This window comes from Chenopodium album, chromosome 7 (assembly GCF_948465745.1).
Source record: "Chenopodium album chromosome 7, dcCheAlbu1.1, whole genome shotgun sequence".
Classification (NCBI taxonomy): domain Eukaryota; kingdom Viridiplantae; phylum Streptophyta; class Magnoliopsida; order Caryophyllales; family Amaranthaceae; genus Chenopodium; species Chenopodium album.
In genome coordinates, this window is record NC_137840.1 from 76,737,563 (window position 1) to 76,761,173 (window position 23,611).

At 33.5% G+C, this 23,611-nt stretch overlaps 2 protein-coding genes across 4 annotated transcripts; both read right to left on the reverse strand.

Moving 5' to 3' along the window:
• Positions 1-3,146: 3,146 nt before the first annotated feature.
• On the reverse strand, positions 3,147-10,061 carry LOC145638650 (uncharacterized). Of its 2 annotated transcripts, none has more exons than XM_081689639.1 (8): positions 9,751-10,061; positions 9,539-9,641; positions 7,364-7,443; positions 6,709-7,017; positions 6,187-6,263; positions 5,144-5,186; positions 4,927-4,995; positions 3,147-3,502 (listed from the first exon to the last, which is right to left on the reverse strand). In XM_081689639.1, exons 1-8 carry the CDS (start codon positions 9,808-9,810, stop codon positions 3,485-3,487), a joined length of 759 nt encoding a protein of 252 aa, XP_081545765.1. In that variant the 5' UTR covers positions 9,811-10,061; the 3' UTR covers positions 3,147-3,484. The 2 variants fall into 2 exon arrangements, with proteins under 2 accessions (XP_081545765.1, XP_081545766.1); XM_081689640.1 differs by having other exon boundaries at positions 3,147-3,533; positions 9,751-10,059.
• A 5,573-nt stretch (positions 10,062-15,634) lies between these two features.
• LOC145638651 (uncharacterized) lies at positions 15,635-19,411 on the reverse strand. Of its 2 annotated transcripts, none has more exons than XM_081689642.1 (2): positions 18,795-19,411; positions 15,635-15,808 (listed from the first exon to the last, which is right to left on the reverse strand). In XM_081689642.1, exon 1 carries the CDS (start codon positions 19,303-19,305, stop codon positions 18,805-18,807), a length of 501 nt encoding a protein of 166 aa, XP_081545768.1. In that variant the 5' UTR covers positions 19,306-19,411; the 3' UTR covers positions 15,635-15,808; positions 18,795-18,804. The 2 variants fall into 2 exon arrangements, with proteins under 2 accessions (XP_081545768.1, XP_081545769.1); XM_081689643.1 differs by lacking the exon at positions 15,635-15,808 and adding an exon at positions 16,776-16,908.
• Between the last annotated feature and the right edge of the window lie 4,200 nt (positions 19,412-23,611).

Here is a 23,611-nt window from a genome sequence, read left to right on the forward strand (position 1 = left end):
TTGTTCTAGCTTGAAAGTTCGGTTTTTTTTTAATTATAATTATTATTATTATAGTAAGTGGGTGTAAAAAAATTAATTAAGAGAGTTGGAAACTTGGAATTAAAATCATAAGTAATACTTCTTCCGTTTCATATTAGATGACACGTTTCATTTTCATTAATTTAGGCAAGTTTGTCAACACATATTTTTTTATAATGCAAATATCTTTGACTACATATTATAAAAATAAATTTGATATTTAAAAAATAGATATTGAGATGAATCTAACAATAAGATCTCACATAACTATGTTTGTTTTCATACGAAATCACAAAACGAAGTCAAAGTTAGTTATGTGAATATATAATGCACAAAGTCAAACTGTGTCATTTAATTTGAAATGGAGGAATAAGTATAAGAATCAAGTGGATCAAGTTGTAGAAACTGAGATGAAAGGTATGCGGTTAGGATATAAGGTGATAAAAGCCTAAAAGGTAAGAATATGATTGACAAAAATGAACGGAGAGGATTTAGGGCTACTAATTAGCTTGGGTTACCAATCATGAATAGAATAGTTACCACTTCTTAAAAAAGAATGAGCTTGCAAGTTATAAATTGATGAATCGATAGGATTACTATTTTTACTCAATCTGTAATTTGTAATTTAATTTCATCATTTTCACGATTACCAATAATTATTTGATGAGGAAAATAATCACTTTTCATTATATGATAGAGTTAGTGGACAATTTGATATCATGTTAGTGGACCATCTCAACCAAAAGCCTAAAAGGTAAGAACCCGTGACCTTTGTGTCACGCTGGCTCTGATACCATGTTAGTGGACCATTTCAACCAAAAGCTTAAACTGATGGTTGAGACCCAGAAATATGTTATATACTCTATCATTATAAGACTGTCATCTAAACTTATAATATGTACTACCTCCGTTAAATGTTATTTGCAACTTTGGGGTATTATTTGTGAGATATAAAATATTCCAAAGTTGCACATAACATTTAACGGAGTTAGAGTCATTAGAGGGAACCTTAGCTAATTAGCTTGCCAATATATTAAAAAAAAAAAAAAAAAAAAAAAAAAAAAAGAAATGAGGGAACCTTACAGAGCCTTACCAAGAATACTCAGATAAAAAGGTTAGCTTTTCAGCCATGTTTATATTTAAGCTAAAAGTGTGAGTGGATGATATTTAAAGCTCCTTAACTAAAATGTAGAAAGATGAAACCAATAAAGTGTTTAATCTTTGAAAGACATAAATAATGTAATAAGACTGTACACATTACAAGTCTTTTTTTTTATCAGAAAAATTGGCAGTCAATTACATTAATCACTTTTTCTGGAAACACTAAAACAGTACTCGTATTAGACATACACATCTAGTTAATGAAGAACTTTTTGTGGTCACAATTATAATCATAGCATGCCCCCTTTTGCTAAAGAAATTTGCTTCTCATGGTTTCTGTTTAGCCTGATAATCGACTGATTAACCACTAAAGCTCTCTACTGCTAAATTTTTCACAAGATTATTATTTGCACCTAATCTTTCGGGCAAATCACAAGCCTATATTATCATCAATTTTTTTATTTTTTTCTTCAGTTTAATCATGCTGAACGTAAGGCATAAGATTAAAGCATAAAATCTTCCATGGCGGTAGCAACAATATAATGTTCACTATTTCTTAATAATCAACTTGTTTTTGGTGAAAATCTCACAAGTTGATTTTTTCTTATTGCTTTCATACCATAATTAATCTTACATGTTTTTCTTGTTAGTGTCAATATGAACATCAGTCTTTCATGTCAAATAATTCGTACTACCTCCGGTTCTTATTACTCGCAACAAAGGGTATTATTTGTGACTTTGTGAGATATAATATATTTCTTTATTGCTAGTAATAAGAAATCGGAGGTAGTATAATAATATATACTTCGTTACTCGTACTACATAATATATAGTCAAGTATGAATATCAAATAGTACTACGTAGTCTTAAAGTATGAATATCAATAGCACTACATATATAGTCTACGTATGAATATCATATCAGTATTACTCTAATGTCTAAAGAGATTGCGACTCGTACATCAAATCAACCACGCAAAAAGAATGTATATACACTGATTAATTGTATGCAGCCATTCTATATCTTGCGATAATGATTCATCATTTAGCTATAACATTATTCAATTTCATAATAATAATAAGTTAGAAAGAAGTATTTAATGAGCCATTTTATATTTGTCTTCAGATAAATACATAACATTCCCAATTTTGCAAGAAATCATGCAACAAACTAGAAACAGTATAGAAAATGATCGATTATATCGCATTCCAACTTCATAATAAGTTAGAAAGAAGAATCTAGTGAGCCAAATTTATTCTTTTTGTCGATCTACATATAGTATTTCCCGTTAATTATTAATGAATCGTACAATTCTTCATAATTATACGTTTATTTATGTAATAACGTAGATAATGCATGTTTGCATTACATAGACATGTAACAACCTCCTTCTACTTCATGATAATACGATGGAAAAAAGAGTAATGTGTCATTTAAGTTTTGTTTTCAAATAACATTTCTGTTATATTTTGATAAATGTTGTAATATTCATTCAACAACAAAATCTGTAGCTATAAACAAATTCAAGATTCTATATATTTGACGTGGGCCCTCGTCATTAATCTTCAAATTGTAATTAATCACTAATATACTGCTTCCTCCATCCTTAACAATACTGTGTAGGTCATTAGGTAGTCACTTTCAAATTTCAAGCTCCAAGTTTCTTCTTGTTTGTACTCCATACATTTGTCTGATACGAATTTTCTTACACTATCTAATCTTTATTAATTTATTTATGTACTCGGAATTAAACTTTTAAATCCTTATCGAAACTTATTTTTCTTTAAACTTATTTTTACATGACAAGAACAATATGATAGCATAGTAAATATTCCGTATGTAAAGAATATAGCAAATGATGGTTATGAAATTTTAATAAACCACTTTTGAAAAATAAACCATCAAATACTACCTATTTTTAAAATAAAAAGGGTATATTATTACTTTTAGACTCCAAAAATTTCAAAAAAAAATCTTCAAACACAACAAGCCTTGTTAATACCATAACCAAAACAGTATACGCCACGTACCTTCAAACAACGTTGTATCCAATAGCATGAGAACACATAATTCATAATTCCATTATCACTAATTATAATTTGAAAATGACATTAACCTTAATTACCTGTGCAGCAATAGACTACAGAGAAATCAATATGATTATAACAGGTTATAAAGGATATACAGCATAAGTATAGGAATGACTACTATCCCTTTTTGTACGATCATTCAAAACCGAGTAATCGAGTATGATCCCCAATAACAATAATTACTCGATTCATTGGAACAAGTGGCTCAACATCTGAAGCTTCAAACCTTCAATTCAAGTTTATGACTACCCCGTGCACTTGCTTGCTAGCAAGTGTCACTGCCGCCTCTCTTGCTAAGAAATATCAAGTATCCATATCAGATTACTGCACCAGAAGGCTAGATATCATTGATGAGCTCAAAGAGAGATATAAAGAAACCTAAACATGATCAACATCTACAAATGACACATTAGGAAAAAAAAAACAGCTATTTTTACCAAAAAGAAACTGTATAAGGTTCAAATAGGTGAAATACTAAAATGTGGGAAGTACACTGAGGGTCCTGTAGTCAGTTGGTCAGTTATTTCGTTCAAATACTCAAAAGAAGCGTAAGTTCAATACTTAAAAGATGCATTGCATGCAGTCAATGCTACTGAGTTTCTTAGAGCAAGCTAAAGGGATATTGAATAATACTCTGTACGACAATTATAATTGATCAGACCACATCTCCTCCCCCCCCCCCCCCCCCCCCGGGCCCAAAAAAAAATCAGAATAGATGGGGCATAAATTACCAGACAGTTTAGCGTTTATACTGAGGCAAGCCTGTTTGTCTAGCCAAAGATAATCAGCCTGTGGCTAAATGTAGCAACTCTACAAGATCGTCGAGGTGTACATCTAGAAGTTCTTTGCGATAGTGGGTAAGAATCGATAATTTGATACCATGCTAACCATACTTTAAACACTTTACAGTCTTTTTTTTTATTTTACCAATGTCACTGTCTCATTAAGGTTGAATATTTTGAGCTTTACAGCCAACAAGGCTGTGTACAATTGGGAAGCTGGAGTATGGGATAATAGAACCAACCCGTAGTCCCATACAAAAGAAATTTTCCGACAAACATACAAGGGTCCTATTTACTCCACTCAAGTAAAGGAACTTTCCCCACCACCAAATGTCCAAATGACAAGTAAAAGAAGGTCAAAATCATGAAAATCCACTTAAATCTTAATCCATCAGGTATACAGATAAAAAATTTAAGACATATGGACAAAATGACAAGATTAACAAAGGCAGAATTATGTTTAGGGATAGCAAGGTTACATGCCATATCAGATTTTGGGTTGGCACCGACTGCTACTCGGGCAACACCAATACACTAAAAGCTTATCAGTAAGATTTTACAAGTCAGATCAAACATGTTTACTTGCACTGGAGGCAACTATTATAGTGTTATCAAATCTTTAAACAGTCTTGAGCTGATTATTTCAACTCCAACTACTTGTCACTGAAAGCTTCCAGAAGCCTAAAACTACAATATAATGCTCTATGCAGCATGGTCATGCATGAAATTAACAAAAAGTGTAGGTTAAAAGTCACAGTAAAGAAGAAAGAGACAAGCAACAAAAAGAGACACTATAGAAACACACGCCCCTATGAAAATACGTCAACAAGATCAATCAGTTTTTTACTCTTGTAATTGGAGTTTGGTAGCCTGTAGGAAGGTGGTTGCTTAATGACATGCTAACAAGAAAGAATTCAGTTTGGTACTAAAAATACCTCCAATTTGTTTTTAGCTTCCTGATCAAATGCTTTACAAAGGATCTCATAACTCTTTCCCAATCCTACCTGCAAAAAACATAGTAAGGAGGTACTAGCTTTAAGTCTTAACCAGGATTAATTAAACAGCTAACTCTTGTAATAGATTTTTTTTTTTTTGAAACCATAATTCTTGTAATAGATTTACAGGAGTTAGGCGAAAAATCAGTAGCCATACCACTGGATCAACTCTTGATGGGGAAATACGTGATATACAATACCTGCAATGATAATTTGTAAGAAAATCAAGACGTGGAATACACATTTTAAGGAACAAAAATCTCACAATAAAAAAATATATATACTCTTTGTTGGCTTGCACCAGCACTCCAGCAGATATCTAGCTCAACATGCTCCTTGTTTCTAAGTTTCAATTTTTTCACCAAAGGGCCGCTAGATGTTACACTTCCATAAAAAAAAGCCTAAAAACTGTTTGACTGACCACAGGAAGCTCCACTTGTCTTGAGGCATTAGCCAGTCAGATAAGCAATTTCCAAAATATTGTGAGAAGCCTGACTTTCCAGCAATTATAACTTCTTACAATTTAAATTTCCCAAAATTAATGAATAACTTTTAGTATAGCTTCCTGTGGTTTTTCATTAATTGTTCATTGAGTAAAGATAAACTGTATATAAGTATAAAACTAACATGTGGCAAAGTGACAAAATTATTCTCAAACCAAGTAAAGATTGGTGTGTGGTCAGGTGAGAGAATTTTTTGTCTTTATATATTCTATTAGGAATTCGATAACAAATATACTCTTTCTTCCATCAAGATAAATCTGACCCCTTCCCCTGTTACCAAATACATATATCAGATATTATATGAAGTGAACATCTTTCTTATTGGCAGGTCCGGGAAAAAAATAGGAAAGGCAATTAAATTATATTTTTGCCGATTTTTGCCAAGGAACAGGACCTATAGCCATTTTTTTTTAAATCCACAGTTGCAAACTTGAAATCCTGTTACTAGAGAATTTCCTTTATATAAGCTTAGAAAATTAAATAAACAATTAAACCCGTCTTGCATTAACTCCTTTTTACAGTAATTAGCCTCAGCATTTCTAGTAATATAGATATAATATTATGTTGGTGGAGGTCACTAAGATACAATCTGTTGTAAAAAAAAATCACAGGTTGACAGGTTATTTGGGGTCATTAAACATTAATCACATTTACATAAACTGTCAAACATACCAAACAATCAGCGTACAAAACTTACCCTAGTTTACTAGTGTAGAAAAACATAGCTGACAAGTTTGCCTTTTGAACTGTAAGCATTAAAGCAGCCATACAATTCTGCACAAGTGAAAAAGATAGATGAAAGGTTATCTTAGCAAACCAATATTACATGATTAATTACCCAATAGATCATACTGGATTCGTTAAATATATAGACAAAACCATCCAACATTCAGCAGAAACCCCAAAACAGTATAGTTCAAGATCTGGAAACCCAGAAAAGTGCATAAATCACTCAAGTACATATGTAAGTAAGCTTCACAAAACCTTAAGTTTATTGAGATATACTTCGTATGTCATTTCAAATTCTTACTTCCTACACCATTGTGCACAGGGCAGCAAATAGACTCGCACTTTTAGCTGCTTGAGCTAGTATATGCATACTTCCTTTGATATTTAAAGTTTAATATTTACGTAGTACTTCATATTCGTTATTCTCATAATATTATAATTAAATTAACAGTCAGAAATAGAAGATGGAACTTGGAAGTAAATAAACCACCTTATGAGCAATAAGCTCTAGAAGTTGCATCAATAGCTTCCCAAGTCCTTTGCCTTGTATGCGTTGCTCAAGTTGCAACTCATATACATAGAGAACTGGAAGCTCCTCCTCCATTATAAAACGATAGTGCACAAATCCAACAACATCACCCTTGTGCTCATTTGTAGGCATCAATCTCTTCTTAGTATTGCTAAGCACAGTTGGAACTTCATAAACAAAAATGTAACGTGCCTCTGGAGCAACCATTTCTCTACATTTCACCTTTTCTTCTTTGGCCCATTCAGTTCCATAATATTGCTCCATGTTTTGCTGCATAAAAGTTTTAAAAAAAAATCATATTTTGTGCACAATATTCTGTACAGAATAGTAACATTTATAGTGCAGCTTTAGCCTACTTCCTTGTCATTTATTCACATAATGTCTTTAATATGACATGAATAGGTAATACGAAGGCACACTTGAGTGTTAATATAAGGTCATGGCTGAAATCTAGCAGGATTATTTATTTTCCTAACAAGCAAAATGAGGGGATAACATAAGAAAGCAAAAGGAGTCTACACCTTATATCATGTGATTATGTAATGCCGAAATAAATACAAGACACTGCAACACAGTAAGCAGAAAAGAAGTGCCATAGATATATTATGGTGATTACCTTTACCAATTTCTGAGCATACTGCTTCAAGGATCGAGATAACTTGGTCCCACGTGCTCCCTCCAAGCATAAACAGAGACCTTATAGATATAGATATGAAGACACCGATGAGAATCAAAAGTAAAGTTGACAATTTGCTCCATAATAATCTAAAGCTAATCTCAAAATCTACTTCCAAGAAACATCTAATTCTTCAGTATATATAGATTTCACATGAATTGTTCAACAGCACTAATAAACAGACAATGATCTCATTTTAACAAGACTACGCTCTGGAACCTCTCAAAAATAATTATTCTACCAAACATAGACATCAAAACCATAAATGTGCTGATGTGTTAGGATATACAATTTAAACATTGCAGTTGTAGCAAGTATGATTTTTCCAACTTTGATGTGTGTTATCCGAAAAAAAGATGATGATTTTATTTAACTTCTCTATCTCCCCTTGTTGACTTATTTAAATGGGCCTGGGCCGCACCCATCAAGGAGAAGTAGAGCTATCCACTTTTAAGCATAAGAGGAGCTACCCCAAAAAAATAGGCAATCGTAATTACTCGAGCTTATAAGTCAGTTATTATTATCTCTTCTCTTCTCCAAAGAGGGACAACTCACGATGTGAATTTTTTTTGGTGTTATGACGTGCATTTTTTTCATAAGCTCTAGTCACCCTCAGCTTACGAAGTACATCTTAAGTATCTTTAAACAATGTGCTTAATTAATTGCTCCATTGTGCAGAAATATTTTACTTAATTATGTAAACAGCCCAACACATAAAAAGCTATTTCTTCCAAGCGAAATGAGTGTTACTCTAGCATTCATATCACTAAATTAACAAAATCAGAAACCATAAATAAAGCAGAAAAACAGAGATCATGCAGGCTACCTACAGAAAAACAAAGGGTTATGCAGGACTGTAATACCTAACCAACCCATTCATTCCATGGATGAAAAGTCAGATTTGCATATCCAGGATCCTTTTATGTTAGCAAGATTGATGTCTAATACAAAAATTCATCCACTAATTCATCCAAAAATCCATCTTAGTGAATCACCACAAAAATAAATAAATAAACTCCTACAATTAGTCCTCACTCCTCAAACCTTAATCTCTATTGTTTGGAGGATAAGTCATGCCGTAACACAGCACAAGCATAGCTGAAGTTTTTTTTATCGTAAATTCCATATAAAGGACAGATTTTTGGATATAGAATCAGGCATGGAATGGGGTTTTGATTGTTGATTCACAGCAATACTACATAGCAAGCAGTAATGTGATGAACCCTCATTCAATCATTCCCTTCACTAAGAAACACAAATTTCAGCGGCAGAAAGGTAGAAGAAATTGCCTCAATTTATACCAGAGTTAAACAAATCCTGAAGTTCAAACAATGCCTCACTTTCTGTAGTTATTATTAGGTAACAGTTTTCAGGTCATTTGCAATTTGAAAACAGAAAACTCCTGTTCTTGTTCTGAAAGTTATATATTTCAGTAAGTTTCTACCCTCACTATCCAAACTACACTCACTACAAAACCTCTGTAATAATAGCTAGTCTAGGGTCTTAAGCCCCATGGAAAACCCTAATACATCCACATTCATAAGAATCACAAATACAGTAATCTTTTTATAACTCCAAAGCTGAAACAATATCCATCTCATTAAGAATCCCTCGAAATTATACCCTTGGAAAATACTAGCATCCAGTGTAACCAACACCAATCCAACTTCATCAATATTCAAACATTATATTATATACTATCTAAAATTTGATACATCCCCTCCTGGATCAAACCAATATTATTCGTGAGCGAATGCATAACTCCAAGCCAAGTAACTACAAGATCAACACATGAAGTTCACTCGATTTGGTATTTAAAATCATCCATACATCCTATTGCTTCTAGCCTTCTAGTATTCACTAACACATTGAGTTATTCAATTAAAATGCATCTCAAAACTATCTAAGCTATCAAAAATATACCAAGTATATTCTAGTCAATTTCCACCTCTTGTATTGTCTTCATGCAATTCAACTACAATGTTCAGCAATCAATAACAAACAGCAAATTAATTCTTTCAGTAATCCTTAAATTTCATCTACATTTTATTACTAAACTTATTCAAACAATTTGATTAAATTATTAGAACAAAATATGGAGAGATGAATGGTCACCTTGTTGATTATAATGGAGGAATTCAGGAAAAGAAGCAAGAGGGTCTTTCAGGAAAGAAGCTGCTTTGATCAACCCATTTACAATTCTCTTCTTCTCTAAAATCTACAAATTTATACAACACCCACCAAAAATCTGTAAGAAAATTATCACAAAAAAAATCCAAATTAAAAAAAAAAAAAAAAAAAAGTAATCTTTGATGAAAATTGTTCACCTCTTTCCTCTTCGTTGTTCTCTCCTTGTTTCTATAGATATCTACATTTTCTCTCTCCATAACAATGCCCAAAGCTTTGAATTTTTCCTACATTTGTATTCCATGTGAAGCAAGTTAATAATAATCGAAATCCATAAACCCTAATTTCATAATTCCTCGCTAATGCGAATGGTGATTGACAGAGAGAAGTATAATTGGTTCTTCGAAACCAATTGATTAATTTTGAATATCTGATTATTTCTTCATAGAACTCGATAGTCGATATTCACTACTCACTTCCGTATTACTGTAATTTAATTTTTCGGATTTATTTTTCTGATGAAATTGGAGCTGCACGGGAATATTAATAATGTGATTAATGTCAATAATGTACATTATATGAATTATCTTTAAAAAATGATAAAATATGGAGGTAGTGGGGTAGTTGAGAAAATAAAAAATTGTAAAAAGCAAAAGTAGTGGAGGAATAGAAGGAGAGAGACTATTGTGTTGGGTCCACTAATTGTGAGAAATGAATTAAATATTGTAAAAGTTTTCCATAAAATGAAATGGAGCAAGTATTTAAAAACGGCCGGAAAAGGAAAGTGGACCAAGTATTTAAAAACGGAGGGAGTACTTCACAAAATTAACAATGCGTCTTGTGTGTGGCTGCCGGCTGGCTACACCATGTAGGTGCTTTTAAAAGAAAAGGTAATTTTTATGAGTACACCCTATTATAATACCAAAATAACTCCTATAACACTAACGAAATAACCCTTATACATAGTAACACTAAGAGGCCGTTTGGTTGGGGTTAATAATCAAAGGGAATCGGAATGAACTGATATCATTCCCTTTGTTGTTGTTTGTTTGTCACTTTTTTTATTCCCTTTACCCATTTTTATTTTTGAGTTCACCCATTTTTAGTCTACATTGATTCCCCACCCCCCTAGACTTTCCCATTCCCTAGCCACCATACCCACCACCGTCTACTTGCCGGAAGTTGCCCAACCACCTCGCTGCTGACCCAGTCTCATCGCCAGAGCTCGCCGCGCTTCCCCCCACATCTCGCCGGAGACCGTGCACCTCCCCCACCTCTCCCCTCAAAAATACCTCCTCTCCCCGGAAAATCGTCCACCACCCACGCAACAACCTAGAAACACTATCCCTCCTCCGAAAAACGCCGGCCGACTAGCCCGCTAGGGTTTTGAGGATATGGGGAAGGTCGGCCGACGTTTTTCGGGGGAGGGATAGTGTTTCTAGGGTTGTTGCGTGGGTGGTGGACAATTTTCCGGGATTTTTGCGTGGGTGGTGGACGATTTTCCGGGGAGGGGAGGGACGGCGAGGGGAGGGGGAGGTGCGCCGAGGGATGAAGATTCCCGTCGAGGTTGTGGCTGGGCGGTGGGGTGGCTCGTGGTGGCTGGAAAAGTGAAGAAAGGGGGTTGTGCGGTGGTGGTGGTGATTCCCTATGTTTTTTGAAAACAAACAACATACTAGTTGGAAAGGGTTTCATTCCATTCTCCTACATTCCCTTTGTTCATTCCATTCCGATTCCCCTAGACGAACCAAACGGCCCCTAATTGATTAACTAACCCCTACAACCCGTATAGGGATAAGGATCTTATACTAATTTTATCTAGTTTAGTGGAATATATGTATGACAGCAAAACTAATTAAAAGCAATTTAATTTAATTTAAGTCCCCTTCAAAAAAAAAAAAACAAAAAAAAATTAATTTAAGTTTGTATTTAGCTTTATCTCTAACTATGAACAAGTATACAAGAAATAGTACTTGCTAATTGGGTTGATCATTTTGTTTGTAATTTCTAACAATTGACTCTTTAGAATCATTACCATTAAATTTTACTGAGTAGATATGCAGTTGATTAGTATAATTAGCTCCATCCCAATTAATTAACTTCTAAAGTGTTACTAATAAAAGATTTTGAAAAGGGTTTAGTTCATGATGATAAACCTAACAATCAATCATAATTAATTATGACATTGAAATTTGTTTCACTTTTGAAGCTTGACTTGACATTAGTTATGAGCTCAAGACGTAGGAATGATCCATAATTTTGTGTAGAGTAGTCTTTTTTTTTTCGGTAGACGACTCTTTCTTAATTTATGTATCTAAATTTCTTTCCTATTACAGGTATTTTGTAAAGATTCTTATATCCTATGCACGACACAAATTACCAATTTAATGTATTGTGTATATGTTTTAAAAGACTACACGACAACCCCTTAATATGTGATAATTTGTTTATTAATTTTGTTAATTGGGCCCTAAATTCATTTTTGTAAGGATACAAAACTCTGTACGATAACAGATAATTGAATAACCAATGTTAAAAACTAAAAATTGTTACTCGTAGCATACAATTAAAATTTCACAAATTCATATACGTAGGATTAAATTGAAATTGGATTATTATATACATAGGATCTTGTTGATTATTATTTATTTTATTTTGCTACAATTAAAATTTCCCAAATTCATATATGTTGGATTAAATTGAAATTGGATTATTATATACAGAGGATCTTGTTGATTATTATTTATTTCATTATAATATAATTGAGGTAATATATCCACATAAAAACAGAAAGAATATTATCCCCATAGTTGTGTAATCTTGGATTAAATGTATAAAACAATATTGATTGTGATCGTGCACTTTAGGTAATTTTAATTATTGCAATCTTTTTACTGATCACAATCATCACATACATAGTACTATCTTTTCTGATAATACAATTTGCTTTTTTATATTTGTCCCCTAATCCCCTTGATTTTCAATAATGCTAGTAGTTCTTTTTACTTTTATACTCCATGGTATCCACATACTCAAATTTGTCAACTAAAATGACAAAATTATATTAAAAAAAAATTAAATTTTTACATATTGAGCATATAAAGGTTAAAACTATATGGAACCCAAACACTAGAATACCTATTATTTTGAGGTAAGTATTAGAATTTTACATACATTTTAAAGTTTCATCTACCATCTAATGAGACATCATTATCAATTTATCAGATTTTACATTAGCAATCCATATAAAATAACCCTATAATATATAAATAAACCACTATAAATAACGACACATTAATTTTTCTCTTTTGAATTTAATTGTCACATACCTATACAAAATACAATATCAATATCATAAGAACTCGCCATGATTCTTCTACGCTTTCAATTGTATAAAAAAATCCTTTTTAAAAGTACATGTAAATCCATAAATCAAATTAAATAATAATTACTACAAAATTAATAGTAGTAATGTTGTATGTATTAATTTTCCTAACATCTAACCATTTGACATCGACAGACGTCTTACATAATAGTATGAAACAATTAAAATTAGAGATCATGTCATGTATAAAATTCAACTAGACACACTACACTGATCGGAATTATTAGGGGTGCTTGAACTCCCGGCAGACGACGACAACGACAGTGACGACGACGTTTTAGCACCACCATTGGTTGCATTCCCACTGCCACACTTAGCAACGGTCCTAACACTTTCGATCAATTGCTGAGTTTTATTATCCTGTGACAAAATCTCAGACAAATGCTCCGGGTTTATAACCAACCTTACCTTCCAAACACCGGAACCGTTATCATTCCTTGGGACAACATCCGTGTCTGGTTGATTCTTGTACACTACTCTTGTACCCGTCGTATCGACGGACATTCTGTACGGTGTCGATATGTTATAGTTACTTGTGTCGGTCTCTGTCGGGACAGAGGAGGGGAGGTTAAGAGGGAGGAGGTAGTAAAGTTGACCGGGGCAGAGGTTGTCATTGTGTAACATAGGAGGGTTGGAGGCAGGGTTCGGGTTAAGGAATATTCCGTGGTTTGGAAACTCTGAGGTTATTTGTTCAACTGTAATTGGTGAATACAATTCCATGATTCCACCTGTTGTTGTAACAACCTTAATCATAGTTTTTTGCTCTGTTGTCTTCGTGGCTTCGGCCTCGAGACGACGTTGTCGACGGTGGTGATAAACTGGTGTTGAGGTGGTGGTGTTGGTGTAGTAATCTTTGATTGCACACGCGCAATTTCCCATTTTTTTTTTGGGGTGAGAAAAATGTGTATGAAAGTGTTGTAGGATGAAAATGAAAGGAGGAAATGAGAAAGGTTTTAGAGTTAAATACTAAAATGAGTAATTAGCTGGCCGACACAAGAATCCTTTGCTTTGGCAAACAAAATTAAGATCGTATATTAGTAATTTATAATTATAGGTCTTGTCCATTAGCCATTGTGGCCCATTGAGTGATGTTTGGTTTTTGGGCCCACTTCTTTTTCTATGTTGGTTAAATGATAATCTCATATTCTCAGCTAATGCATATAAAAACTAATTAATTTAGATTAGAATTGGGTTATGCTCCAAATGGAAGATATCTCTTGGTCATTAATGCCTTTTTAAGGCTTTTAACAAGAGATTTACAATTAAGTTGGAACGACTTCCTTGCATGTTGATCATCCAAATATATATTATATGGCGTTGAAGTGGTATATGGAACCACTTTACTTGGGATCAAATATTTATCAGGCCCCCTCAATCTATCATTTTGATTATTATAATGGGTAATTAAGTAGTACAATAATTGTGGGATGATCTCATTCATACAATTGAGACATGGACTACCTATTTCTAGGTACATTCGCTTTTGGTGACTAAAATTGCTACTGTACCATTTATTAGCTGCCCAACAAAGTTGATTCACTCATTCCGCATTCGTGCAGATGTTTTTTACTGTATAATTTTATGTTAGTGGATGTTTTGCTTGACACCTACTTCTTCGTACAAGAACACCCCTTTAAAGAGGTCTCATCCTTTGCATTTAGACTTGTCAAAGGTTTTTTAGTGAAGTTAAAATTAAACTTATACAAGAATTGTTACAAATCATGCAATCGGATATTCGGGTGTATCGAAAATGATACGAAGTACTCTGCCATTTCGTATGTTACGAGAGATGGAAATATTTTAGCCCATTCAAATATTAAACAAAGGACTTCAAAAATATCGATCAAATACGAAAATAACTAACCGAAATAAGATTGAGTAATAGAATGTTGAGGTTGACGGCTTGAAGGTACAGGTGAGTCAAATAAGGAGAAGATAACGGTCAAAAGACAGAGATTAATAACGCATGGGTGGTACCAACTACTACGGTATTAACAATCAGCATGAACACATTGGTACAAAATTGACTAAACATCTCTAATTCGCTGAAAAAGCCACTAAAAAGGCCTTTTCCAGACTCCGTATATATGTTTTATGAGATTATCAGGGTCAGCAATAGCTATCATCTATGAAGTTTCCAACTCGTGCGAAGTGTCAGTGTGGAACTGTCGAATGTGGATCCCATTTTGCCGTGTCCAAAATATAAAGCTCTTTTATATGCAAAGGAAATGTTATATGCTCTCATCCAACATCTCTTATTCTGAAAATGACATATGCTAGACACATCTCTAACTATAGACTTCGAACTCATAGCCAATCAACAACGTATTCAGTATCAAGGAATGTTTCATGCTTCCAATTCAAATAATTAGAAAGAGTATTTTGGAAGAAAAGAAGCAACAGTAATGACTTCTGTAAAAAAACTTCCTGCTCGACAACTGCACGAAGCTGTGTGCAAGTTTTGTAATCTCGGGTGAGAGTTTGATCGATGTACAGCTTAGCTTTATAAGAGATAAGTAGGCACATAAAGCCGAGTTCCAGTCTCTAAACTCTACAGTTTCACACACAAGAATTGTGACAAAGCAACAACATATATCCAACGTTTACTCTAAGAATCAATAAGAAAAAGGTACATGTAGAGGAGGGCTAAGGTCAATGATTGATATTATTATAATCAGCACAAAGACTACTATGGAACATGAAAGTGGCCAAAGACTAAATTGTCTGGCAAAGTGTTGGCATCTGAATCTGAACAGATCTATTGAAAGCAAATAATGGTTTGAGAAATCAAAAAGGGATGGGAAGATGGGAGGCCAAGAGAGACCAGCAGAAGTATGCATCAGTCCACACTTGTATCATAAAGCGTGAGAATAAAACTGCAAAAGACAAGAAGACCTCTTAGCAGAAAAACAGGGCATTAACAAAAACAGACAACATGGCCTCTTAAGCACCATTATTTTCTTACATGAACCAGCAGTGCATGAACTTATTGACTATAGAACAAGGAACCCTCTATACCCACAACCAGGGGATCTAACTCATTTAAAATACACTGTCTAATTATTCTCACACATAATCATGAGCGAACAGAAGAAAAAACATGTATCCATGCTGTAGCAAAAGAATTCGAATTTTTTACTAGCCTGATCTACTGTTATATAAAGAGTGGTTATGAAGTTCCATCCAACTGAGTTATGTTCTAGGAACTTTAAAAGTTACAAGCATTGACACATTTGCCAATGCAAGCAAAGGGAGCAAAAATCATAAGGTTTCTAACAAGTCTTTATATTGAAAATTATGATAATATGCATAGTAAAGAACTTCTAACTTTCACTACTGGCATCTTCAGCTCAGAAAAATTTCTCATTATGAAATTTTCAATGTAGTACTCCAAAAAGGGGAAGAATATCTTTATTTGTACAGGAAACATCCTAAACATGTTGTCCCAACTATTACTTTATAAGATACAAAAGTCAACATTCTAATTTATACACCAGATATCGATCCAAGCTGAGAATCAATAGTAATAAAAAGCGGGGGAAGGATTGTGAAGGTAGATTCCCTACTTCAAGTAACTAATTATGAGAAACAAGCAAATCTGTAACAGACCCTCTAGAACCTTGTCTTTGATGAAATGGCAGTCTAACCTCAATATGTTTGGTTCGTTCATGAAGGGCAGTATGAACCAACTGCAATAGTGTGCACACCGATAATATATATATCTCCTGAAAAGGGGGAAGGGGAATTCCTCAAGTGAACCCATTTAACAGCACAAGTTTGGGTGTGTTACTATAACTCAACAATTCTCGTAGGTATGAACACTTGGCACTTCCTTCCTTCTCTATAATGAGGGCTCTTTTTGTAAACCAGCCAAGTTTAATACTTGGAGTCTTGGAGATGTACCCATGGTTGTCACGACTACCTCATTTCAGGTAACATAGGTTGGGGATGGTACCTTAGGAATCAAAATCACAACCTACAAGATTATAAGGGAATGTTATGTTGCTAACAGGATGTAATACTTTATTGGAATTTTTGCCCAACTCCTACAGAACAAAAGGAATTAGGCATAAAACTCACAAGCATTGACTAATTCCCAATTATATGACTCAGGGGTGGGATAGATAAGGGAATGTTATGTTGCTAACAGGATGTAATACTTTATTGGAATTTTTGCCCAACTCCTACAGAACAAAAGGAATTAGGCTAAAAACTCACAAGCATTGTCTAATTCCCAATTACGTGACTCAAGGGTGGGATAGATAAATCATGATATGCACTTTTCTATAAATTTTGCAACCTACACCTAGAAAAAAAAAAAAAAAAGAACACAAAGGATTACAAGAGTGGTAGTTTGCAATTTGACTTTGCCATGATTCTTCTTTAATAGAAACAATTCTACATCCAAAGTTGGCTTTGGAAGCACACGTTTACTCCAAGAAGCGTCAAGGCACCAATTCATGTGACCAGCTAAAATAACTAAGTCATGCCAGGTATGTGTATGCAAGGTGAAAGAGGAAAATCTTTCAAAAATTAAAGTAATCCAAGACTCTCTAATAAAGTTTGACAAACCAATAATGTTTGAGTTACTATTGTATCATGGTGTTTCCCAGACTCAAGCAAATACTATTGTATCATGGTGTTTCCATGGCATTTCAAGAGTACCCAAACTCCAACAACAAGCTGGAGAACTCAGTAAGCATTCAGTTAATATACTTGGTAGTTGGTACTGAATTACCTAACAGAAGAGTTTGAGCTGGCAGTAATCGAATACTTTGTACATTTCATGTCAGAAGACAGCAGCATACCCATTTTAAATACATCAAGAAAACCAATGGAGACTTATTTAAAGTAAAACTCTTGAATCTGAATTTATATCCAATTATTATCTACAAGTCCAAGAAACATAGCTTTAACAATCCACACTAACTTGTCCCAGCCTTCATCCTCCAAAATCCAAATGACAAAAAATAATCCCAAATTCCCAATGTTGGAGGGTTTGATGCTAACATTTAAAAATAATGAACGTGTCAATTATTTTAGGTGTACGAACTACAGCACATTCCTTAATGTACATAGGTGGATGAAGATTTGGCTTCAAAAATGCTGGATTTCATATTGCACAGAATATTAACACCTGTCTTTGCTCCAATATACACTCAGTATAAATCATCCTAAACATTCAAGACATTATCAAGCGAACCTTTTTAAAACAACCCTAATACCATGCAACTGGACCATATCTTTCCTTGAACGAGTACAACCAGATAGACCATCTCAACTGCTCCCTTAGTCCATATAATAATCATCAAAGAACAATCTTTTATTCACATACAAGGGATCATCAGTATCAGTCTATCAGGACTAGGAGTCTAGGACACGAGATGAAATGAGCGTCTAACATCCATTTTGCCAGCATCCATGCTTGCTCTCAACACACTTCCAATAAGCCTCACACAGTAGTCCAACCATAAATAGGACGCAAAACAACATGCTACTACAACTTATTCAGTTATTTGTATTTGCTAGCCAAATTCTTTTCCATAAGCTAATCCTAAGTTCATTTCCTCAGTTACAAGTCTTACAAGAGTTACAACTACGAGCACTTTCAAATAATATGGCAACAATTGGCGAAATAAGAAATCCAACAACGAGCATATAAAGTTCGAAATGCGCATTCACACATTGAAATAAAACATCCAACAAAGAATCATAAAACTTCAATTGCTTATTTATGCAATGCAACATGTAACAATCTTCAACTCAATTTATGATGACAATAAAAAAAATCACCATTTTCATATCATCATACTGTATAAAATAAACAATAACGATAATAATTCTACAATGATTAAAACTTACAAAATCAAAATCATTCCAAAACGACAGTAGCACCAAGCGCCTTCAATTTCTCAATAATAGCTTCACCTTCTTCCTTAGTAACCCCTTTCTTCACAAATGCAGGTGTTTTCTCAACCAAATCTTTTGCTTCCTTCAACCCCAATTCTGTAAAACTTCTCACCTCTTTAATCACCTTTAACTTCGCCCCTGCATCAAACTTCTCCAATTTCACATCGAAGATCGTCTTCTCCTTGGTCTCAGCCTCTGCACTGGGCTGGGCTGACCCAGATGAGCTTGGCCCAGCTGAAATTCCAGCTAACCCAGCATTCTTAAGGCCCATCTTCATCCCAAACAGAATAGAGTAATCGTGAAGTTCAACGGGATTGAGGGAAAGCAGCTCATTTGCGATTCGATCTAATTTCTGGGGTTTGGATTCAGTTGATGTAGAAAGAGAGTGGGTTGAGAGAGAAATTGATGGAATGAAGCGTTTGACTAGGTATTTTGATGGGATTCTGGTGATTACTGAACGCATTTTTCTTCTTTTGAGCTTTGAAAATGGAGGATGGAGAAATTGATTTCTGGGTTTGGTTTGATTTGATTTGATTTGATTTGGTTAGGGTTTATTACAGTGGAAAAACGAAAACTGTTGGGAGATTGAAGAAGACGAAAAAGAGTGGGTTTTTAAAATGGACAATAAAGCCCACCTAATAAAAGGCCAATCTTTGGGTTTGTAAATAGCCTACGGTCCATGATTTTTTATTGCTAGAATTAACAAAAAATCTTTGATCCTTTTGACATTTGTACACTATTTTTACACAATACTTCCTCCATTTTTTTAATTGTTGCAACAAACACTTTATCACGTTATTTAAGAAAAGTGGATCGCACATAATATAATACACTTAAAATGAGATTAAGAGGTTGTTACTCTTGTTAGGAGTATAATCAAGTGGCCCATGAGATTTAAATAAAGGTAATTATACGATTTTCACCATAGAAATCTTCCTTTTATTGTGTGTTGCAATAGTGACATTTTCATTTTAGAGAAGTGTTGTAACTATAAAGAAATGAAGGAAATACTGCTTTATCCATTGAGAACTGATAGGGTAATCATATTATCAGTTGATGTTACACTTTGTATTAACTTATTAAGCTCATAAAATAAAGTAAAGATTATAGAGTTATGCCAACTTCTTATGGGTGATATAAAAGATCTTTTCCCTCGCTTTGGTTTAATTTCCTCCTGTCTTATATATCAAGAAGTCAATTTTATTTCCTCTCGTCTTATATATTGAAAAGACGATTTTATTAACTCTCATATTATATATGGAGAAATCAATCGTACAACAGATTATGTTACACCCCTACGCCATTATATGTTCTAGAGCTATAAAGAAGTAGATTCAATAATTGATTGGCGCTAAATGGACTACTGTAGGGCTTTGTGGCTCCACATAGCGGGCCGCTTGTGCCCCTCATCCATTCGTGTAACCCATTGAAACAAATTACCCATCACAATTAAACTCCCTTATTTTTGAGATTAAAATATACATAATGTATGGTTGGTGCACCCGGGTGCACCATGCGCATGGTGCACCCGGAAAGAACATTAGGTATATTTAAAAGAACATGGGCGAAAAAAAGAACATTATAGATATTTATAAAGAACATGAACATAATATGTTCTTTAAATTTGATTATTATGTTCTTTGAGTTTGAAATATATGTTCTTTATATTATACAATATGTTCTTTAATGTATGTACATTTAAAAAAAAAATAAAAAAATTCACCCGAGTAACTAGAAAAAAGAACATGTTCTTTACTGTATTATCATGTTCTTTTTGTAAAGCCTTTATGTTCTTTGGCTAGAGGTGATCAAAGTTAGACTGACCCGACTTGATTTTGGACGGGTTTTGGGCAGAATTTTTTTGCCCCCAAATCGGGTCGGACCCAGCCCGTAAATTTAAATTTTTGGGCGAGTTTGGGATTGCGTTTTTATGCATTATTTTAGTTGATTTTTTTAACTCAACCCGAAAAGCCCGCACGGCCGGACCATTTTGGGCAGGTTTGGGCACAAAAACTTCAGCCCAAAACTTGGCCCGACTCGAGAAGTGAGCTGATTTTTTAACCTTGCCCCGGTCCATCCAATGATCACCTATATCTTTGTCAAACACGAACATGTTCTTTTTTGTCAAATATAATGTTCTTTTTCAAACACGTTCAACCACCCAAGTAACCATGAAAAATAACATGTTCTTTTTGTACAGACTTTATGTTCTTTGTAATGTCACGTTCTTGTCAAACACAAACATGTTCTTTTGTCAAACACATGTATGTTCTTTTTCAAATACTAGCATGTTCTTTTTTTTTTTCATGTTCTTTAAAATATGCTTAATGTTCTTTCCGGGTGCACCATGCGCATGGTGCACCCGGGTGCACTATACTATTTTCAAAATATACATAGTAGAGTAGTCAGTACTCAGTAGTGTCTATGACATTATATGTTTTTGTTAAATTAAAAATATTTGTTAAAATAGATTGTTTTTGTTAAATTAAAATTATTTTTGTTAAAATAAAAACATTGAAAGGAAGAGTTTCGTACAGGAATAGAAAATAAAAATTGTAAGAAAATCATTATTTCAGTTCTTTTAATTCTAAATTTTTGTTATTCAAAAAATTAATCTTACGGAGTATTATCCTTGTTTGACCCTCATGCCATTCAGTGGAATGCATGCCTGGTAACGTAAGCAGAGCGGACAACAACGTCAATGTTAAGTATTAAATTTTAAAAAATAAAGGTTTAATTCAAGAGTTTGAATTAATTGACAGTAAAATTATAATGAAGCATATTTAATTCCTCAAATTCGGTTTTATTACCGAGGGTACAGCTTTAATAAAAAAAAAAAAAAAAAATGGGAATTATGAAATACGCTTTCCTGATTGGCTTAAGAAGTACATGATTCATGGTTGAATTGATTAAAGCCACGAAATTTCCACTTCCTTCGATTGCTTCACTTCCCCACCACCTTTCCTCTCCAGTCTCCACACACTCACTTACGCTTAAAGCAATCCATACATGTATAAACAATACATTATTAAGCATTTGGAGCAATTTATCATACATATACAAGTGTTATCATATTATTAATCCCGATCACTTGCACAAATTCACAAATGTAATTAAAAATGCCACGTAAATTATAATATAATATAATACTACCTCCGCTACAGTTTATGTGCAACGATTTGACATTTTCCCTCTCTATTTTATGTCAAATCATTGCACATAACCTGTAACGGAGGTAGTAGGTACGATGTACATATTTTGTATAAGTTATTCGCCCTCTTGCTTGTAAATAGAGTAGTACCTTACATATACCCTAATTGACCATAATCGAATGTGAAAACGAAGGAAGAAATGATGGAGGTTGTTTAATAGGGAGACTCAGATCGCAATAAGTTAAACAAAGAGAAAGAAGAAGGGCATTAGGAAAAGAGGCACTAAATAGAAGGAAAATTGGGGCAGCGAAACTGGCAAAGTGCATGTGCAAAGGCAACTGACGTATCTGTCGTGTTTGGCTTTGTTGCCTCTTACTTACTGTATCCTTCTCTTGCTTCTTCCTTCCATTGTCACTCTATAATAAGTGTGGGGGCGTGCTCTGCCTCTGCCTTCTTCTTTCCCCCTTTTTTTATTTTTAATTTCTCCTTCTCACCTTTGCAGTCTTGCATGTGCATTATCACTTCTCTCTCAGCTCCATCAACCATTATATATCTTCCTAAATTATTCTATAATACCAACTACGGAGTACAATAAATACATACACTTTATGTAGGATCTTTTATCAAAATGGTTAATTTGACAAAAGTATTTACCAAAACGGCTAATTATAAAATTTAATTCCCAAGCTAGCTAAATTTATTGATTTGAAAGGATATTATTTATTTTTTATATTCTTTTGAACCCGTTCAATTCACTTTATGTTTTTTTTTTTGGTATTATTTAAAAAGAATTAGTTTTTTTTTTTGGTTTTGTTTAAATTCTAAGGCCACGGTTTAAAATATCCCATTAATTTGAACAATAACAATCAACCTAATATATATGCAACAATTCTCAATTTTTAAAAAACGTTACACAACATAAACAACCACTCAAAAAAATGATCCAAACTTCCAATCAACAAAAGAAAAAAAAATACAACTATTTTTTTTATCACATAAAGATAGAAATAAATTTATGTAAGTTTGATTTATCATACACATTAAACAAAAAATATTCATACTAGCCGACATTAAAAAAGAATATAAAATTAATAGACATGAAAAAGATAGCAATACCTTAAAATTTCTTATCGTCGTATAAATTTGCGGTAGTTTTGATAGAACAATACTACTTGAAATTCCAATTTTTTGTGATTGATATGATCAAGATGAAAAATTAGTGCTTTTAATTTATTTTATTTTATTTTTTGATCGAAATTAGGGTTCTGCGAGTCTGCGATTGTTTACGTTCTTAGTAGTTTTGTATATTGCTTAAATTTTCAACTTACAAAAATCTTTAAGTAAATAAAAATAAAACCAAAAAAACAAAGTTAAAAAATTAAAAAAAAAAAAAGAACTAAACCGGTTCAAAGGAAATAAGAAATAGATAAATTCATTCCAAGTTAATAAATTGGAAAAATTGCTCCCATTAATCTGAACTTTGCCTCGTCCGCCCAAATTAATCCCAACTTTCGTTTATTATCTATCACTCCCAACTTTAGGGGGTATTAATTTTTATTGCACCCAAATGACTTGGAACCGGTTGAAGAGGTCAATTTTGCTGACTTGTCATTAGTT